At 40.6% G+C, this 17,027-nt stretch overlaps 1 protein-coding gene across 16 annotated transcripts in view; it reads left to right on the forward strand.

The window, feature by feature from the left end:
- The window catches only part of adgrb2 (adhesion G protein-coupled receptor B2), a 468,300-nt gene that overhangs the window by 444,903 nt on the left and 6,370 nt on the right, over nt 1–17,027 (forward strand). For 10 of the 16 annotated variants that reach the window (XM_054763627.1, XM_054763613.1, XM_054763616.1 and 7 more), the window contains 2 exons: nt 776–889; nt 15,635–15,688. The exons of 1 other annotated variant lie outside the window; for it this stretch is intronic. In XM_054763627.1, the coding sequence (XP_054619602.1) occupies nt 776–889; nt 15,635–15,688 (168 nt within the window). Of the gene's footprint in view, nt 1–775; nt 890–11,168; nt 11,221–15,634; nt 15,689–17,027 lie in introns of all 16 variants that reach the window. 5 more of the 16 variants (XM_054763619.1, XM_054763622.1, XM_054763620.1 and 2 more) reach the window with 4 other exon arrangements.

A 17,027-nucleotide genomic window follows, 5' to 3' on the forward strand; every position in this document is an offset into this window, starting at 1 on the left:
GTGTCTTATTGACGTGAATAATTCAGATAATAATTCAGCGGAGTTGAAGTGGATTTATCTCTTCGATTGCACAAGTTAAGACTGAACCAACAGCGCCTCTGCTGGTTGCAGTCAAGAAGTGCACTCAATTTGCTTCCAATTGCTGCATGACTGTCAATCAACAATCGACTTCAGCGCAACACAATTGTTTAACAGCACATTGAGCAATTGTTATGCTGTTTTAAAGACTGGAAATTCACAATATATGTAGAAGATGTGTAGAGAGTACGTATGGTGTGTGGAAAGCTACTAACTATTATTGGTGACAAATGAAATCCATGAACAAGGTTAGGAAATAGTGGTAACATGTTATGTGCTTTATTTGTTTTTTTTCTCATCAACGGTATTTTCGGTACATTCATTTCAAGTACGACACATTTCTGAGTTAAGATGTAGGACTAAAGTTAAAAATATAAAAATAAGAAGTAAAAACTAAACATGAGATGAGTGAAATCCCAAATGAACCACACCAATGATATGAGCTCAGCATTGACTTGCCTAAAGGCACGCTGCCAAACACTTTAAGACCATTGAAGAGGTAAGAGCATCAGCCATCTCTAACCCCTCTAACGACCGGCATCACTGCAGCCCCCTCAGCCTTGTGCCCACGTCCTCCCCAACCAAACCCTCATGCCTGCCCCCCAGTCGCCCACCTTCCCCCTGTTTTCCGATCCATCTTATTTTGGTTTCTCTTTGGTTCATTTTTTGGTGTCCCCCTTCCTTTCTTCCCTTCCAGAAAGTGATGCACACTCGCAAAAGACACTCTGAGCTGTACCATGAGCTCAACCACTCTTCCAAGTTCCACACCATAGACAGGTATAGCAGGGACCCAGCCATGTCCACATTCAAGGTAAGACTTGCCTGCCTAAAAAGCAGGATGGGACCCCCCCCCCACCACCACCCCCCCACCCCACCCCCCGCACTAATCCAGTCTCACAACCCCAATCTGAGACCTTTACAATGGTTAAATTGGTTTAAATACAGCTTCAAAAATAGTTTAAATGTGTACCATGTTGACGTCCATGTGAGACAACCCTAAATATAGGACGACCCCTCTTTTTTGACCCATTTTTGTTCTTTGACTGCATCATTGATCAAAATTAGCATCACAACTCCTCTGTTGTTTGAGAACTTGACCAACTTTTACACCACCTTTTTCGAGGGTCTCTGTTGCGGCTACATCCCTCCAGGTCTCTTCAGGAGAGAGACCAGTTTGGCGCCACCTACTGGTTCGCATGTATAATAAACCTTTTTTGTCAGGGAAAAGTACCCATTTATATTTGGAAAGTGAATGCCTTCATTACGGTGCATTTCCTCCAAGGAAACAGGGAAAAAATATTTGCTCTAAGTAAGACACTGTGTGTATACAGTATACTGTATATTAATTGCCATTACTAATGCATGCCCGCACTCCTTAGCACAACCAAACTAAGTTTTTTAAATCCCATTTGCACCAACTTTAATTGGCCTGAACTGAATTAATTTCTCCTTGTGGTTAACACTGCTCAAAATATTTAATAATTTGTTAAGGAATATAAAGATAGTTCAATTTAAACTCCCTTGCACATTCATTTTGACAAAGAAGACAACACGTGTGCCTTTCCCAAAGTCGCTTTGTCTCTGTGTCCAATTAGTTAATGTGTCTGTAATAGAATCCATTGTTAGTGTATTTTGTGTGTGTAAGTGTGTGGGTGTGTGTGTGTGTGTGTGTGTGCGTGCACAGGGGTCCTCTCGGGTGGGCGCCGATGAGCGCACAATACCGAGGTGTCTTTGACTCATTAAAAGACCATTAGCAGCAGATGAAAGCCAGTGCCGGCTCACTGTGCGCTAACCTTCAGAGGGACAGTTTCATTAAGAATTAAACATGCATGCTCACTCTCCTCTCATCTGTGGAGGGCGCAGCCGATGGAGACTAAGGCAGCTCTCCATAGGTGTACTTTCCCTGGGCTGCTTCACATTCATTTTGCACCACCGGTGGAGGAATGGAGGCTGACAGATCTCATATTGGCTATGCCATGCACCCACACAAGGAAATGCGGCGCGTTTTCCTTCACTCTCTGATTTGTTCAACATCATGATAAAGACTGTTACAAGTTCTGGCCGACCAGCCATTTATTATTCGAGCAAATATCTCATAACGGACAAGAAAAATGGCAGGCTGCTAGCAAAGACAACATACGCATATTAGCAGGTTCATTTGCATTATGCTAATAGTGCACCTTCAGACAGCATGTTCTTAGTAAAATGAGCATAGGTTACAAAAACGTTTCTCGTGTAACTGTGAGTGCATTTTGGTTCCGTTTAAAGGAACTCTGCTCTGCTGGTTCGGTTCATTAGGTCAAGAACACGGTAATCAGAACCCTGGTGTGCACCAAGACCACTTTGGAGGTGCGTATCTGTCCACTTGCAAATGAACTCTGCTGCGGTTTTCACAGGATTCCTTTTTTGGCAAAAATTATTGCTAAAAATATGCCTCGGTTTTCATGCAGCCAAACAGTGCGCCTAAAAAACTAGTCTGCGGAATCGAGTGTGGAGTAAACTCAGTGGAACCTCGGTTTTTATCCACCCCGGTTTTCACAGGATTTGTTTTTTTGGCGAAAACCATTGCTGAAAATATGTCTTGGTTTTTGTATGGCCAAACAGTGCACCAAACTAGTTCGCGGAATCGAGTACAGAGTGAATACATTTGGAACTTGCATGACCCGGTTTTTGTAGGATTTGTTTTTCTACAGAAATGATTGCTGAAAATATGTCTTGGTTTTAGTACGGACAAACAGTGTTCTGAACAAACTAGTCCGTGGACTCGAGCGCGTAGGGAATACAGTGGAACCTTGCTGTTTGTATGCCACAGTTTTTGTAGGATTTTGTTTTCTGACGAAAAGTATTGCTAAAAATATGTCTCAATTTTCGTACGGCCAAACAGTGCGCCAATCAAACTAGTCGGCGGAATCGAGTACCCACACATTAGCGACTCAGTCTCTGTAAAGATTGGATAGTGGTTCTTGTTGAGGTGGGAAACGATAAACAGATTCCGGACACGAAATCCTTTAATCATCTGTATTGTGTGTGTGGGGTCGGTTCATTTGTTCACAACGATGGAGAACTCGTACATGTATCCTTCCTCCCTTAGCATATTTATAAGTCTTAGAGGGATATGTGCTTCTGTTTTTAAAATTAAATACAGGTGCAAAAAGTTGCAAGTGCCAGAACTTTGAAGGTGAGAAACACTATTTAATTCAAGAAAGAAGTGGTGGCAAAGTAAAAAGGTAGCGTCAGTTCTAACAGGATTGTAATGTCAAGGTTCCTTAGTGAACACTGGTCGCAAGGAGAGTGGTTCCACACATAACAATGGAGACATTTAATAGATGGTGACCTGTGTGTGCAAGCCAGCGTGTGTAATGGTGATTGTAGCTGCTGCTGAAGTTGACAATAAAGTTCAAGTTAAGTTTGTAAGGGACTGCCTGCGACTCTTCCGTTACCTCCACACCTACCTCAACTCATCACTAACAAGTCTTCAATAAAGGTGATGTTGAATGTCTGTTTATCCTGTTCATTCCTCATTTATACATATTTCTCTTTGGTTTCTGCATATGAAACTATAATTATGCCCTTTCTAATGTGTTTTCGTTATTATTTATGTGTGTTTGGAACCGATTAAGAGGATTTACATTATTTCTTATGGGAAAAATGTATTCGGTTTTCGTACGTGTTGGTCGTCGTCTGACCTTTTGGAACGGATAAAAAAAGACGAGGTTCCACTGTACCAATGTGAAAGCAAAGTGCGCACCAAGTATGTTTTTCTTGTTTTTCTTGTCCTCACCAGAGCACCGAACCACAAGTGTGAATGCAGCCCATGACTGCACATATAAATTCCAGCAGGACTCCCCAAATGTGCTGCAATGAATAAGTTATATCACACCAGAATTTCAAAGCAATCAGGGTTTAGAGTTGAGGCATTTATTTTCATATTCTCTGCAAAAAAAGATTTTATCATTGCTCACATCAGCTGTGATTTAGCGATGGGTGATGCCGTATGAATCATAAAATTAAAGCCCGGCTTACTATACATACATATGACATACTCATCTATATCCATTATGGCAAAAGAAAGTGGGCAGTTCACTTAACTGTGAATAATTACACGGCTAATGCTATCAGTGTCAGGCCTTTGACAGGACCCAGCTTGAATTTATCTCTGCCGTTGTCAACAACTCACTCGGAGAGTCACCCCTAGACACGGACATGCTGACTATACAGTAATTATGGAGATGAGAAGCGTGTGTGTCTGTACACGTAGTAGATTGCCCGTGTCTTTGTTGGGATCTGTGTTGTTTGTTGTGTTTGTCTGCCTTTTGTCTGAGAGCCGTGTGTCATCTCCATTTAAGAGACAATTACAGCATGAGTAATGATATAATCATTTCAGATTAACTTTAATCGCCTCCTTCCTTTGCCATGCGACAGGTCGTGTCAATGGTTTCAACATCGTCTACGTGCGATTTAGTGGGAAACATAATTGCATTGCATTGCAGGCTAATTCTTCGCTGATGGACACCTAACACACCATAAAAGTTGAAACTCCTCCTTAATGTCAGACGGCTCATTTATTACCTGTTAAAGCTTTCTCAGAACCGGTCACGTGACTGGACTCTCTCTCTCCTTTTCTCATGATTAGCTACTGCAGGTAATGGCCTCAAAAGTGAACCCCCTGACCCTCTGTGCCTCTTTAAACACGACTGTAAACCAAAACCTAAACACCCTTTTAACCTTCTCTAAAACAGGTTCCCCCTCCCCCTCCGCCAAGGCACAACACAGAGCCGTCGCTCGTGCGCAGAGCGTCACTGGTTTACAAAGAAAGTCAACGTAAGACACGCTAAAACCCTGCATAAACCTTGTACAGTAGAGCCCCTTCTGAGTCACTCTACAGTAGATCTTGTTGGTGGTACACAGTTCACCCCATCTCATAGTTTGTCTCTGGGCGTGCAGTGTATCTGTTCACCAACCTCCTTAAAATGCAGTTTTTGTGCATTTCCATTTTCAAATGTTGTGAAGGGTACCAAAATACTGTAAATATACCTGTGACTTGTGCCTCATAGTGAAGTGCTTCTAAATGTATACATGTACATGCTTCCCCAGTAGTGTGTTGACGTGTGGCAGTAGTGTGCATGTCACAGCGTTGTGCCCTTGTGATTCTGATTTTAATGTCTAGCAAATACTGTATAAGTGTGGCTTCCTCTTATCATCTTCTTTGAAAACATACACCATATTTCCACAAATAGTGGCCAAGTCCTTGTTTATCACGGTTAAATGACCCGACTATGATAAGTGAATTTCCTCAAAGTAGGATTCCTTGTTTATAAATCTAATATTGGAGCATAGAAAACCTCTTTGCGGCCTTCTAAATACGTTTTTAACGTAATTAGAGCTTTCTAGACATGAATTAACACACCTATAGTCACTTTTGCACTCCTATTACCCAATGCAGTAGACATAACAAGAGAAAATTAGCCATTGAAGACATAAATAAGACTCGTGCTTGTGTGTGTTGCTGTACATGTGTTCCGGTGATAGAGAGGCGATGACTGGGGGGCAGACAGGAAATGTCGTCGGGGCTTTAGAGTTGAGTTTTCGCTAGGTGTGGTCTACGGCCACAACAGCACCTCTTGTTAGGGATTGTTGCGCCGGTTGCGAGATAATTCAAACCTACAATAAAAGCCTGTTGTTCCGGTGATCAAGTCTGTTGCTGGTGTGTCTTACCGAACATGACACCTAGTGACCAGTGTAGAATGCTACGTCTTTGAATGCATCTCCTGAATGCCTTATATTTGTATTATAGTTCATTTAGCCATTTGTATGCTGTAAAATGGTTAATTTCGGCAAAAATATGTACAATTTGTTTAAATATGCATATTTTTGATGAATAATAGACTGTATTTAACCACAAAACAGCATGATTTATTAATATATTTTGAAAAACACAAAGTGGTGAGGGGTTACTGTACACAAATACAGATGGGTAGAGGTATCCTTAAAATAATGCAATATTACCAATGTATTACAATGTAAAGTACATCTGGTGAAATTTTAGTTAGTTAGTTATTTTTATTGGCAAATGACAGAAGCTAATCATGGCAACACACAACAGTTGGTCGGTCTACAATGTTGTGTGGAGCAACTGTCACCTAGAATGGTAATTTCAGCATAAAATGAGATCATCTTTAACATTTGGAGGGTCTCCAGGAAGAGACACGTTTACATCTCTCGGTAGGTGCTTCTGTTTGGATGAGCAATAAAGGACGGGTCTATTTGAGGGGAGTGTTTATTGCCTTGTGAGTCGCACACAGTGACTAATACACGGGATGGCCACTATTTGTGAAAACACATTAATCTGATGAATACATTTGTATTGTGATCTGATGCTGGGGAAAAAACAATCACTTAAAATGCTGAGATATCTTTGTTGCTGTTTTTGTTTTATTGCTGTGGCTTCTGTCTGCGTGGCGTGACCAAACCACGAAGCCTTTGCGTCTTCTCCCAAGCCTGAATTAAAGCCTCCTTACCACTATAACTTAGCAATAAATCATAAAGACAATGACCCATTCAAACAGGCTCATAATCACCTCATAAAGCGTTATATTCAGGTCATAAACTAGGCCATTGCCACCAAACAGGGCTAAACACAAGGTGGTGTGTATGGCTGCTGATGAGCCTCTCTGAAATATCACAAAGGCTTATGGGGTTAAGGAGACCCGATCCATTTTACCTCTTGTGGTAAGGTTGGATCCCTGTGCTGACTTTGTGGAGGAGATGAGTGGATACCAGAAAATGTCCCACAGAGACAGACTGAGGCGTGGACACATATTTCCACTTCCCCATCTTATCCAATTTTCCATCTAAGTGCACCGAGCTTAACGTAGTCTGGGGGCATTACAAGTACCATCGCACATCTTCAATCTCTCCAGCTCTGCTTTTCTTGTCTTTCCTCATAGCTCTCCATCCTAAACCCTTATGGGTTTTTTTGCCGTCTGTTTGGTTCATCCTAATATTTACCAGAAAGAAGTAATGAGTCACTGTTACACTCAATTAGTGCAAATGAAACGAACCTGTAGGAAGCCAGACAAGACACTTCGTCACAACGCTACCCATTAACCCCAATGATGAAAATCAATCATTTGGGCTTTTCTGTTCAGTTCAGTGGTTTCTGAGAAAAAGAGTAAACAAAGTCCTCATCCTTATTTTTTAGCATTACATGCATGAGTCATATAATGGGAAAAAAAATCACTCTATTGGGAAAAAAATTATATTTGTTCAGAATTGATCTGCACACAGGGCCGCATGGTGGCCTAGTGGTTAGCATATTAGCCTCACAGTTATGAGATGGTGGTTTCGTATCTTCGTTGGGCCATCTTTGTGTGGAGCTTGCATGTTCTCTCCTGGTACTTCCGCTTCCTCCCACAAAAATATGCAAGCTTGGTTAATTGGAGGCTCTAAATTGACCATTGGTGTGAATGTGAGAGTGAATGGTTGTTTGTCTATATGTGCCCTGCGATTGGCTGACGTGTACCCCGCCTCTCGCCCGCAGACAGCTGGGATAGGCTCCAGCATACCCACGACCCTAGTGAGGACAAGCGGTATAGAAAATGGAAGCGTGGATCTGTATATTATTAGGTTAGGCTATGCTCATTTAAGTCATTCAATCCCAGCCATTTTTCAAAATTCAACCCCTTCAGTCGCGGCCATTTGAGATGATTTTGGTTTGGTTGAATTTTATTTGAACATGCATCCAGGTTACAATGGAATACATCTCATGAATCATTTCACAGTTCCACAGGTCCAAAAGGAGTAGGAAGAAGCAAAGCTTATTTGATCCGTTCCACATCCTGTGCAGTACATATTATTCACTTCCTGTATTCCATGTGATATTATTCCACTTAATACGATATGACTCTTTTGGGTAACAAGTTATTGTTAACTTTATGCATTATTTTAGCAGTTTGAAAATGTACTAAATCAGCAATTTTGACTGCTCTTTTTAGGCACACTGAACATTGTGTTGTATGGCTCTACGAACATGGAACCTACCAAAAGAAAGATTAGACTCCTGTCTTTCATCAGGAAAAAAAAGTTTCTACCTTTTTCCGTTCTTTAGCAGTCAGTAGTAGAACATAGGTAAGTTTCAGGAAAATATCAGTTCCTGACTAAAACAAGGAGAAAACCAAAGCTTGACTTTTGCGTGTAGACGATCACAAGGACTGGAAAGGAAGTAAATTGCATTGTTTTGAGTACAGTGGATGCATCAGGGGCCCATGTGGCTCGCAGAGGCATGGAGTGCATTTTAACTGTGCCATCCATAATGGAGAAAGCATACACGTGGAGTCAGAGAGGTTAGCGAGAGACGGGATGCACAGCATGGAATACACAGGCACTGTTGTTCAGATGTACAAGCGCTTCTCGGCGGTCATAACCAGAGTAGCCCTTATGTCTCTACAGGGTCCAGAGGGGTCATAACATATTTGCATGTGGTGCCCAACGATGCCGTACTTGTGTAGGATGGATGCTGTGTGCGAGAGGAAGAGTTTGCCCTGCATAATGGGATGGCTGAGGCATTTTGTGCCTCTCAAAAGGTGTATATTTCCCTCCTGTCGCCCGCTGTGTTCTTGATTAAATGAAGTGTGCTTGGCTTCCCTCCGCAGATAGATGCAGAGCGGCAGTGCAGAATGCAAATGAATGGAGGCAGAGACTAGAGAAACTTTTTTCTTTTTTTTTATGTTCTTTCCTGCTTTATCGCAGCAGCATTTGAGTTTGTATGATAGTGATGTGACATGAAATCCCAATGCGGGGGCCATTGTCAGCACAGACGTGTATTGTGGCGGAGATCCTTCCATTAGGCTGTGTCGTAAAAGAGGCCAGACTCGGGGTGTTGGTTTTATGCATCTATACTTAACCACGGCGACTGTAATTGATGGCTTTTGGCAACTGTAGGAACGTTTAGTTAGGGTAATGTGTATGCTGTGGTCATGTCTCATATAAAATGAAGATGGAGCGTTCCAAATGACAAAGAACCATTTTTTTTCTTCTTCTGTGGATTCAGTGAGAGCCAATTTGTGTGCACTTAAAACGCTGTGGGTCCCGATAATCAATTTGCTGGTATTAAGCTGAAGGGGCTTTAATTTTACATCCAAGCAATCAAGAAAGTCCTCCTCTGCTTCCATTTTCTCCAATTTCCATTCGTCTGTTTGCCCAGCTCGCAGTTTGACATTTTCTATCACGTTGTCTTCCTTCTGAACTCATTTGAGGCCTTAATTGATTAATTTTTCCTCTCGTCAGCTTCTTTCTAATTAATACCCCCCTCCTCTGTGTTGAGTGCACTGTGCTGCTTACACCCTGACATACACATTTGCCAAGAAAAGAGCGTATAGACCAGGGGTGTCCAAAGTGCAGCCGGGGGAGTATTTTTTTTTTTTTATTGGCACGCAGCACATTAATTAAAGAAAAAGGAACAAACAGATGTAATTTTACAGGAATAAAGTCAAAATATTAAGACAAACAGTTGTAATCTAACAAGAAAAGAGTCATCATTTCACAAGAATAACGTCAATTTAAAGTTGAACTATAAAAGAAAAGAGTTGTAAAATTATGAGAAACAAAACAATGAATGAAGTTGGAATTTTTGGATAATGAGGTTATGGAAAAAGTTACAGAAATTTTACGAGAATAAAGTCAAAATATTAAGGGAAAAATGTCCTATTCTAACAACAAAAAAGTTGCAATTTTACGAGGAAAAATAATTCGCATTGTGATAATTTTACTAGCACAGAGTTGAACTGTCAACGCAAAAAGATGCAATTTTCTTCAGAATATATATTAAAAACAAAGGATGAAGTTGTCTTTTTGGAAAATTGGGTTGGGGAAAACATAATGTGACAAGAATAAAGTCAAAATATCGGAGTAAAGTCGTGATTTTGTGAGAAGAAAACTTACCTGAAATTTACCTAAGCCAAGATATGAAGAGAATTTGTTTTTATTCTAACGAGAAACAAAGGCAAAATTTTATGAGAATAAGCTCGTAGTATTAGGAGGAAAAATAATGTCAGTCAATGAGCATAATGTTGAACTATTAAAGAAAAAAATGTTTTTTTTTAAGCTGGAATACTGTATTTTGAGAAAGAAATATTTGGAAAATTAAAACAATAATAATAATAATAATAATAATGGGGAAAACCCCCCAGCAAAGACAGCTCATACTATAAATGTATAGCAATTGATGTGCAACAGATGGGGGGTAGGATTAAATAAGCTTTGCTTATTCTTACTCCTTTTGGACACGTGGAACAGTGAATGGTATTATGTGATGTATTCTAATGTAACTTGCATGCATGTTCAAATAAATTCAACCATTCCCGTTACTAATAACAGACTTTTTCAACTATATCACAAAGCTGAGATGTATTTTTTTCTGGAAAAATTTATATACAGTAACTTCTTATCCTATCTACTGCTTTACAAAATATCAGTGGCCCTCGCATCCTTTCATTTTTCAGGACGTTGGCCCTCGGTGGAAAAGTTTTGAACACCCCACTTATAAGCATCAAGCTATTTTGGCTCACTTAGTGTCTTTGGGCCACTTTAAAAAAAAAAAAAGAGGCGATTGACTATTGTGGGGGGGTTGGTTGGGGTCGCGCGGGGCTGTTTTCAGTGTTGCGTCCCTGGCTGTGGATCACATCGCCTCTCATTACACAGGCCCCGACAGCGTGTGTGCGTCTGATTGCTCATTTGTTTGCAATGTGTTTTACTAATGGAATGTATTCGCCCTACATTCTCCTAATTTGGCTCCTTCTGAAGGGCCTCTTTGCGGCCGTTTCTTCAAACGACGCTAAAGACGGCTATCGCAGTGACCGCTCTTGCTAAAAAATATGAATTCTGGTATCCATTCACTCTGCCTTTGCATTATTTTATGTTATTTGTTTGTTTAATCATGCATTACTGTCATTTAAGTTTGTTTTACATGACACACCCTGTGTATTTTTCTTTGCTATATTTTGCCTTGATTGATTTTTCTTTTGCTTTTTCCCCGTTTCATGTCCTTTGTTGGCTGATGGGGGGTCTTTGTGTTGCGTGTTGTCACGTCTCAGTTTGAGTGTAGCCAGACAGTCAGCAGAACCATGGGCATCCAAGTCAACAAAGGTAAAGTCTAACCCGCTAACCCATCACACACCCTCCGTCCACATCATCTCACAAAGACTAATTCACACCCCACACGCCAAGTGACATCGGGTGGGCTTCCTCATCCAAAAACTGTCAGAGACCTCTCTAGAAAGATGACCTTTAGATGTTTGTGCAGTAGCATCGTTCCCTGCCTTGCTTTGTAGAAAATAGTTGAGTTTGTCTGCTAAGTCACTTCCTATGTGTTAGTCCAGTGCTTGTATTTATCTTTTTGATTGTTGTGCTGCCGTATTAATACATTCTATAGCTTTTTATGGTGCTTCTTGTGGTGAAGATGATTGACGTTGTGGAGGTATGGTATTTGTGAACGAATCCCCGGGTGAGCAACTCCTTTACAGAAGTGGATTTCACACCGGCTGTGCTTTTGGGTATCAATTATTCAGTTTGGGAGTGACGCTTTGAATGGTAATGAGAGTGAAACAGAAAGCCCTTTATTCTGGTGACCAAAAGAAAAGTCTTGAGTGAGTCCAACCTGTCAACCAACACTGACGACTAAAGTGAAACAATGAATCTGATCCTAAAAATACTGCTTTTATTTTCTCTTCATATGATAATGTCTGATACCTGCTCCTGTCAGGTGAATACCCGACAATGGGAACTGCGCTTGGACGTGAATGTTAGCTTCCAGCCACTCTAGCAATTCAATTGATTTCCAGACTTGACTGAGAATGATTCAGACACTTCCATTAGAGCAACAACAAACACAAGAAGTGTTTTGTATTTGCTTTATTTTTAATATAGAAATGTTGTCCTTGTCAGTTTAGCAAAAATAACCGGCTCACATTTTTCCAAACCTGTGATTACTGCAGCACAGGAATTATTATGCAGCGTCTTAAACATTTTATAATGTTTAGGCTGGCTTTGATCCTGGAGGAAAATGCAGTTAAGATCAACAGTAAATATCATCGCTGTCCACTGGAAAAGCACAGAAACAATATTTACCTACATCCAGTGGAACCTCAGCTAGCGTACGCCCGTTTAGCGTATGTTTTGGTTTAGTCAAAAATAGGGCTGTATGATAGCGATAATATCGGCCCACCGATATTATCGGTCCGATATTGGCATAAAAATGGAATATCGGTAGATACCAGGCTTTTCCCTATAATGAAAATGGATTTTAAAAAACTGCTGGATATAGATAGGCCTATGGGCTCTACTGTAGCACCGACGTTAGCTTGTAGCGGCGCCGGTACAACCTTGCTGTTGTCACTGTTGTCAGTCGACATTTTTACCCACGTCGAGGGTCAGCAAATGTGGAGATGCAATTCACAACGAGACAGGAGTCCAGATAGGTGGCGCCAATTGGTTTACTCTTCACTCAACTCAACAACTCTTTAGCAACAGCGAAGTGGCTACGACAACCTCATGACCCATCACATGAATCAATATTGTGGGTTACCACAATGTGTTCATTCCACGACAGAAGATATGTGATGTTCCACATATCGGTATTGGTATTGGTTGATATCGGAGAGTTGGACAATGTCGTCATGTTATATCGTCAAAAAAGCCAATATCGGACATCCCTAGTCAAAAATGTACTCAACAGTTTTACGCCCATTTCCCGTTTAGCGTACACTATGCCGCGTCCAGTTGTGTAATTAATACACTGCGTGAGTCCCTGTTAGCAACCCCTTAGCCTTTGCTATTAGCATGGAAACTGGAACCGGAAACTGGAAGCAGCATAGAAAATGGATGGTTGGTTGCCGGGGCGCTGCAATGCTGCCATTGTCCACCAGAGGAGCCCACAGGGATGCTGACATCATCGCAGCGCCCCCCTGCGGAAATGCTTTACTTGGACGAAATGCATTATGGGAAAACGTTAAAATTGTTGCTTTTTAATTTGAACTTATATTGGTACTTGTATTGTATATTTCCTTGCTACCTTTTGAGTGTTAAATTGCTGTGTGATGAGTTTAGCGTTCTTTGTAAGATGACACCGTGAGTCAGACTGTTATGTTGAGTAATGACTTCCTTGGGTTGACAAGCTCATCGTGTCTTCACTGAGAGCTCATGATTGGCTCCTGCCAAATAAAGAGCTTCCGTTTCCTCCCTGACTCGTGCGCAGCACAGTATTTTAACGATTAGTAGTACTTCTGAAGTCAAGGGGAAGTCACAAGATTAGAATTCAGCCATAAATTTGCCGCTAAGTAACGTCTTACACTCTGGAAATTACGGTCATTGGATTTGCATGATTGCTTATATGAAAAATGTACTCGGTTAGAGTCGGAACTTCTGGAATGGATTAATGACGCTGACCAAGGCTCCATTGTATACGATGACCCACAATATAAGACCATTATCTTCAAATTAACATCGTAACTCCTCTTCTGCTGTTCGCTATCTTGCATAACCAGTGAGTGACAGAAAGCTCAGACTCCTTGGGAAGAAATCATTTTTTGACTTTTTTTTTTTGCAAATGATTCTAGGGTGATACATTCTATAGAGTCAACAGGTCTGACTGAATTATATTTCCTCTACCATTTTTATGTCAAGATGACTTAGCAAGTCCTGGGTGTCTTTATCTGCCTCACAACATGCTTTTAAGTACAGCCGGGCAGGCTTCTAGAAATTGGCCAATCAGAAAGGAAGTGGGCTTTTAGACTAGGAGGAAGCCTTACACAGTGACTAAATCTTTTCAGACAAGACGCGGATGAGTGGTGTTCACAAATGGCCACTGAGAGTAAAAAATGATATTTTGAAGCATCAGTTGGGATGATTATCTCTAGTGGGAACTCAGAGTAAAACATTGGCATAAATGGCCACTTTAGGATTTATCACACAAATGTCAATCATCCTGGTTTAGCAGCGGTCACTTAAAAGCTGATGATGTACCATTGTAGTTGTTGTTCCCCGCTACAAAATGAATAAATTAACAAAACCTTTGTCAGAGCCAATTTTGAATCGGCACCGAATTGAACAACCTCTCAGTTTTGGATTTGCTTTATTGTTGTCATTGAGATGAATGCATTTTAAACTGACCAATACAGTCAGATGACCGAATGGTCCCACCATGCAATGACATTAACATGTGGAAAACAAATAAAAATAATCTAAGGTGTCCAAAGTGCGAGCCGCGGGCCATTTGTGGACAGTGTATGTTTTTTTATTGGCCCACGGCACTTTCCGAAAATATAATTTAATAAGCAAAAAAAAAAGTAGTAATTTCACAAGAATAATGTCATTATGAAGAAAAATAATGTCATATTAATAGCATAAAAATGTAATATTAAAGAAAAAAGATATATACACTTTAAAGTTATAATATGAGAAACAAAACAACAAATAAAGTTGTAATTTTTGGAAAATTAGGTTGCGGAAAGTTATATTGTAAAAATAAAGTCAAAATATTATGGAATTAAAGTCATAATTATGAGGGGAAAAAATTATAAGATGGAAGTTGAACTATTTGGGGGAAAAAACAGCAGAAAATTGACAAGAATAAAGTACAAATATTAAGAGAAAAATCTTGTATTGTAATGAGAAAAAAATATGCAGTTTTACAAGTAAACTCTTAATATTATGAGGAAAAATTCAGTCATTTTAGCAGCATAATTGAAATATTAAAGAAAAAAAATATGTATACGTCCCAAACTAATATTTTAAAAATTAAAAAAAAAAAAACAGTAAAAATGGAGGGCAGCAGAGACCTTAGTTCATAGTAGTAATGTACAGTACTTTTTGACCTATATCACAGAGCTGTGATGCAGTTTTTTCTTGAAATATACTTTCTTAGTATACTGTATCTACATGTGTTGCTTTACAAAATATCAAAGTGGCCCTTGCATCCTTTCATTTTTCACTATGTTACCCTCAATGGAAAAAGTTTGCGCACCGCTGGTTTAACTATTTGAAATATTAAAGTTAATTAAGAAACAGAGTTAACTTACATACAATTAACTTACATATAAATGACACGTTTATATACTATACTCTACTTATTGTTTTATTTTTTTTACTATAAAAAATACAAAAAATAGAGAGGTGTGTCATCCATTCATGGGTTTATCTTTTTCCCATGCACGTAACACCCCTAAAGGAGACAAAAAACTAACATAATACAATCAGTAATACTACAGGTAGTGTAGGTGGCATAACAATGCAGCACTCCCATGCATGGTTTTATTCTATTTTGGTTTTCAGATGCTATTTTAAATGGAAAAGCATTGTGTTTCTATTCATGTTTGAGTGTCATGATGAGGGCAAAAGAGAGACGGCTTGAAAAAGACAGAGAGAGTAACTGCTTGCTCACCTGCACAAGGTGCAAGGACAATGTTGTTTATTCCTGGGCAGAGTTGTCAGTGACTTTGATTTTTTTTCCCCCCTCTCTCTGGTCGCCTCTCCTTGTACGCCTCCTCCCTTTTCATCGCCACAGAGGGAAAAGCGATGGAGCATTTCGTCTGCTGGAGGTGAAAAGAACTCATCCAGTGTAAGTAGAGGGGTTTCTGGCAGAGACGTAGATTGGAAGGGGGGGGAAAAATGGGATGAGCTGGCGCTTTTGGGCATGGAGGAACAGAGGCCTGCAAAGATGGCGACAGGCAACGGATAGACATGCAGAAGCAACACAATCGCGTTAGCCTGCTCTCCCGGGGATAGAATTGGGGCTTAACTGCTGCATTACGCACACCCCTGCATTACAAAACGCTCCTTCGCCAGCAGTTAGCATGCAAATTGGCTCCCAGATTATGCCTTTTGTATTCATTTTGCCAACTGTCGGAATGTGACGCCGTGAGAATGATAATAAGGCAGATATTGCCCCCTCGAGCTCTGGCGATCATCATCACGCTGCCAGGGGGTGTAGTTCTGTGTCACTGCAGATCCGTGAGTTGTGTTTTTTTGTGTGTCTCAGGTGACAGTATAGACCGGGATTAAGAGCGAATTGTGCTAATGTTCCCGAGAATAAGTGGGCTAAACGGAAGTTATCCAGGTGTAAGAAAGAGCTTGATGCTTGGATGCGCTCTTTAAAGATGAACACATGAAGATTTTCCTACATGTAAATCCAGCTCAAAATGTATTCCGTTGCACGGTCCATCATCACAAATGCTCATTTTAAGTAAGAAGCATCTCGCACAGCGGTCCCCCACGTCCATGAAGCACAAATCTGCAAATCATTACCTCCGCATGATAACGAATGACATTTGAATAATGGCCCTTATGTCATGCATCACGTTACCTCTAATGCCGTCCTTTGTTAATCCCTCAACATGCATTTTACATGCGTGTGTGAAGGGAGGCGGGCACACGTGCAGATCGCATGCGGTGATCACAGACCTGCAGCCTGGTGGCTTTCATGCTGTGATCAGTCCACGTCAAGTGCTAATGATTGGGAAGTGGGTGGCAAAGGAGGCTTGGTGCTTACACTGTGAATAGTTGACAACAATTTTGCATATTTGTCCTTTTTTTTTAAGAAATTGTGAGATTAAACAACTTCAGGGAAAGCTGTGTATATGTTGCCACACTGGACACACTTGCGTTGATGGTTCGTAGCAGTACTGCGCCTGCCCAGAAGGTGTGCCACTGGCTTTTGCATAATCATACAATGAGAAAATGAAAGTGTAACATCGATCAGAGTCATCACATTTATATGTTTCCCAACAGATATCCAAGTATATGTATTGCAAGTAACTCCTTCAATCCCAGCCGTTTTTCATCTTAGACGATTTGGACTGATTTTTCAAGGCACTCAGAATATTGCGTTCTATGGCTATTTCAACATGGAACCTACCAGAAGACAGATTACACTCTTACGTTCTTTAGTAATCAGCAGT

Source organism: Dunckerocampus dactyliophorus, chromosome 20 (genome assembly GCF_027744805.1).
Source record: "Dunckerocampus dactyliophorus isolate RoL2022-P2 chromosome 20, RoL_Ddac_1.1, whole genome shotgun sequence".
In the NCBI taxonomy this organism is placed as follows: Eukaryota; Metazoa; Chordata; class Actinopteri; order Syngnathiformes; family Syngnathidae; genus Dunckerocampus; species Dunckerocampus dactyliophorus.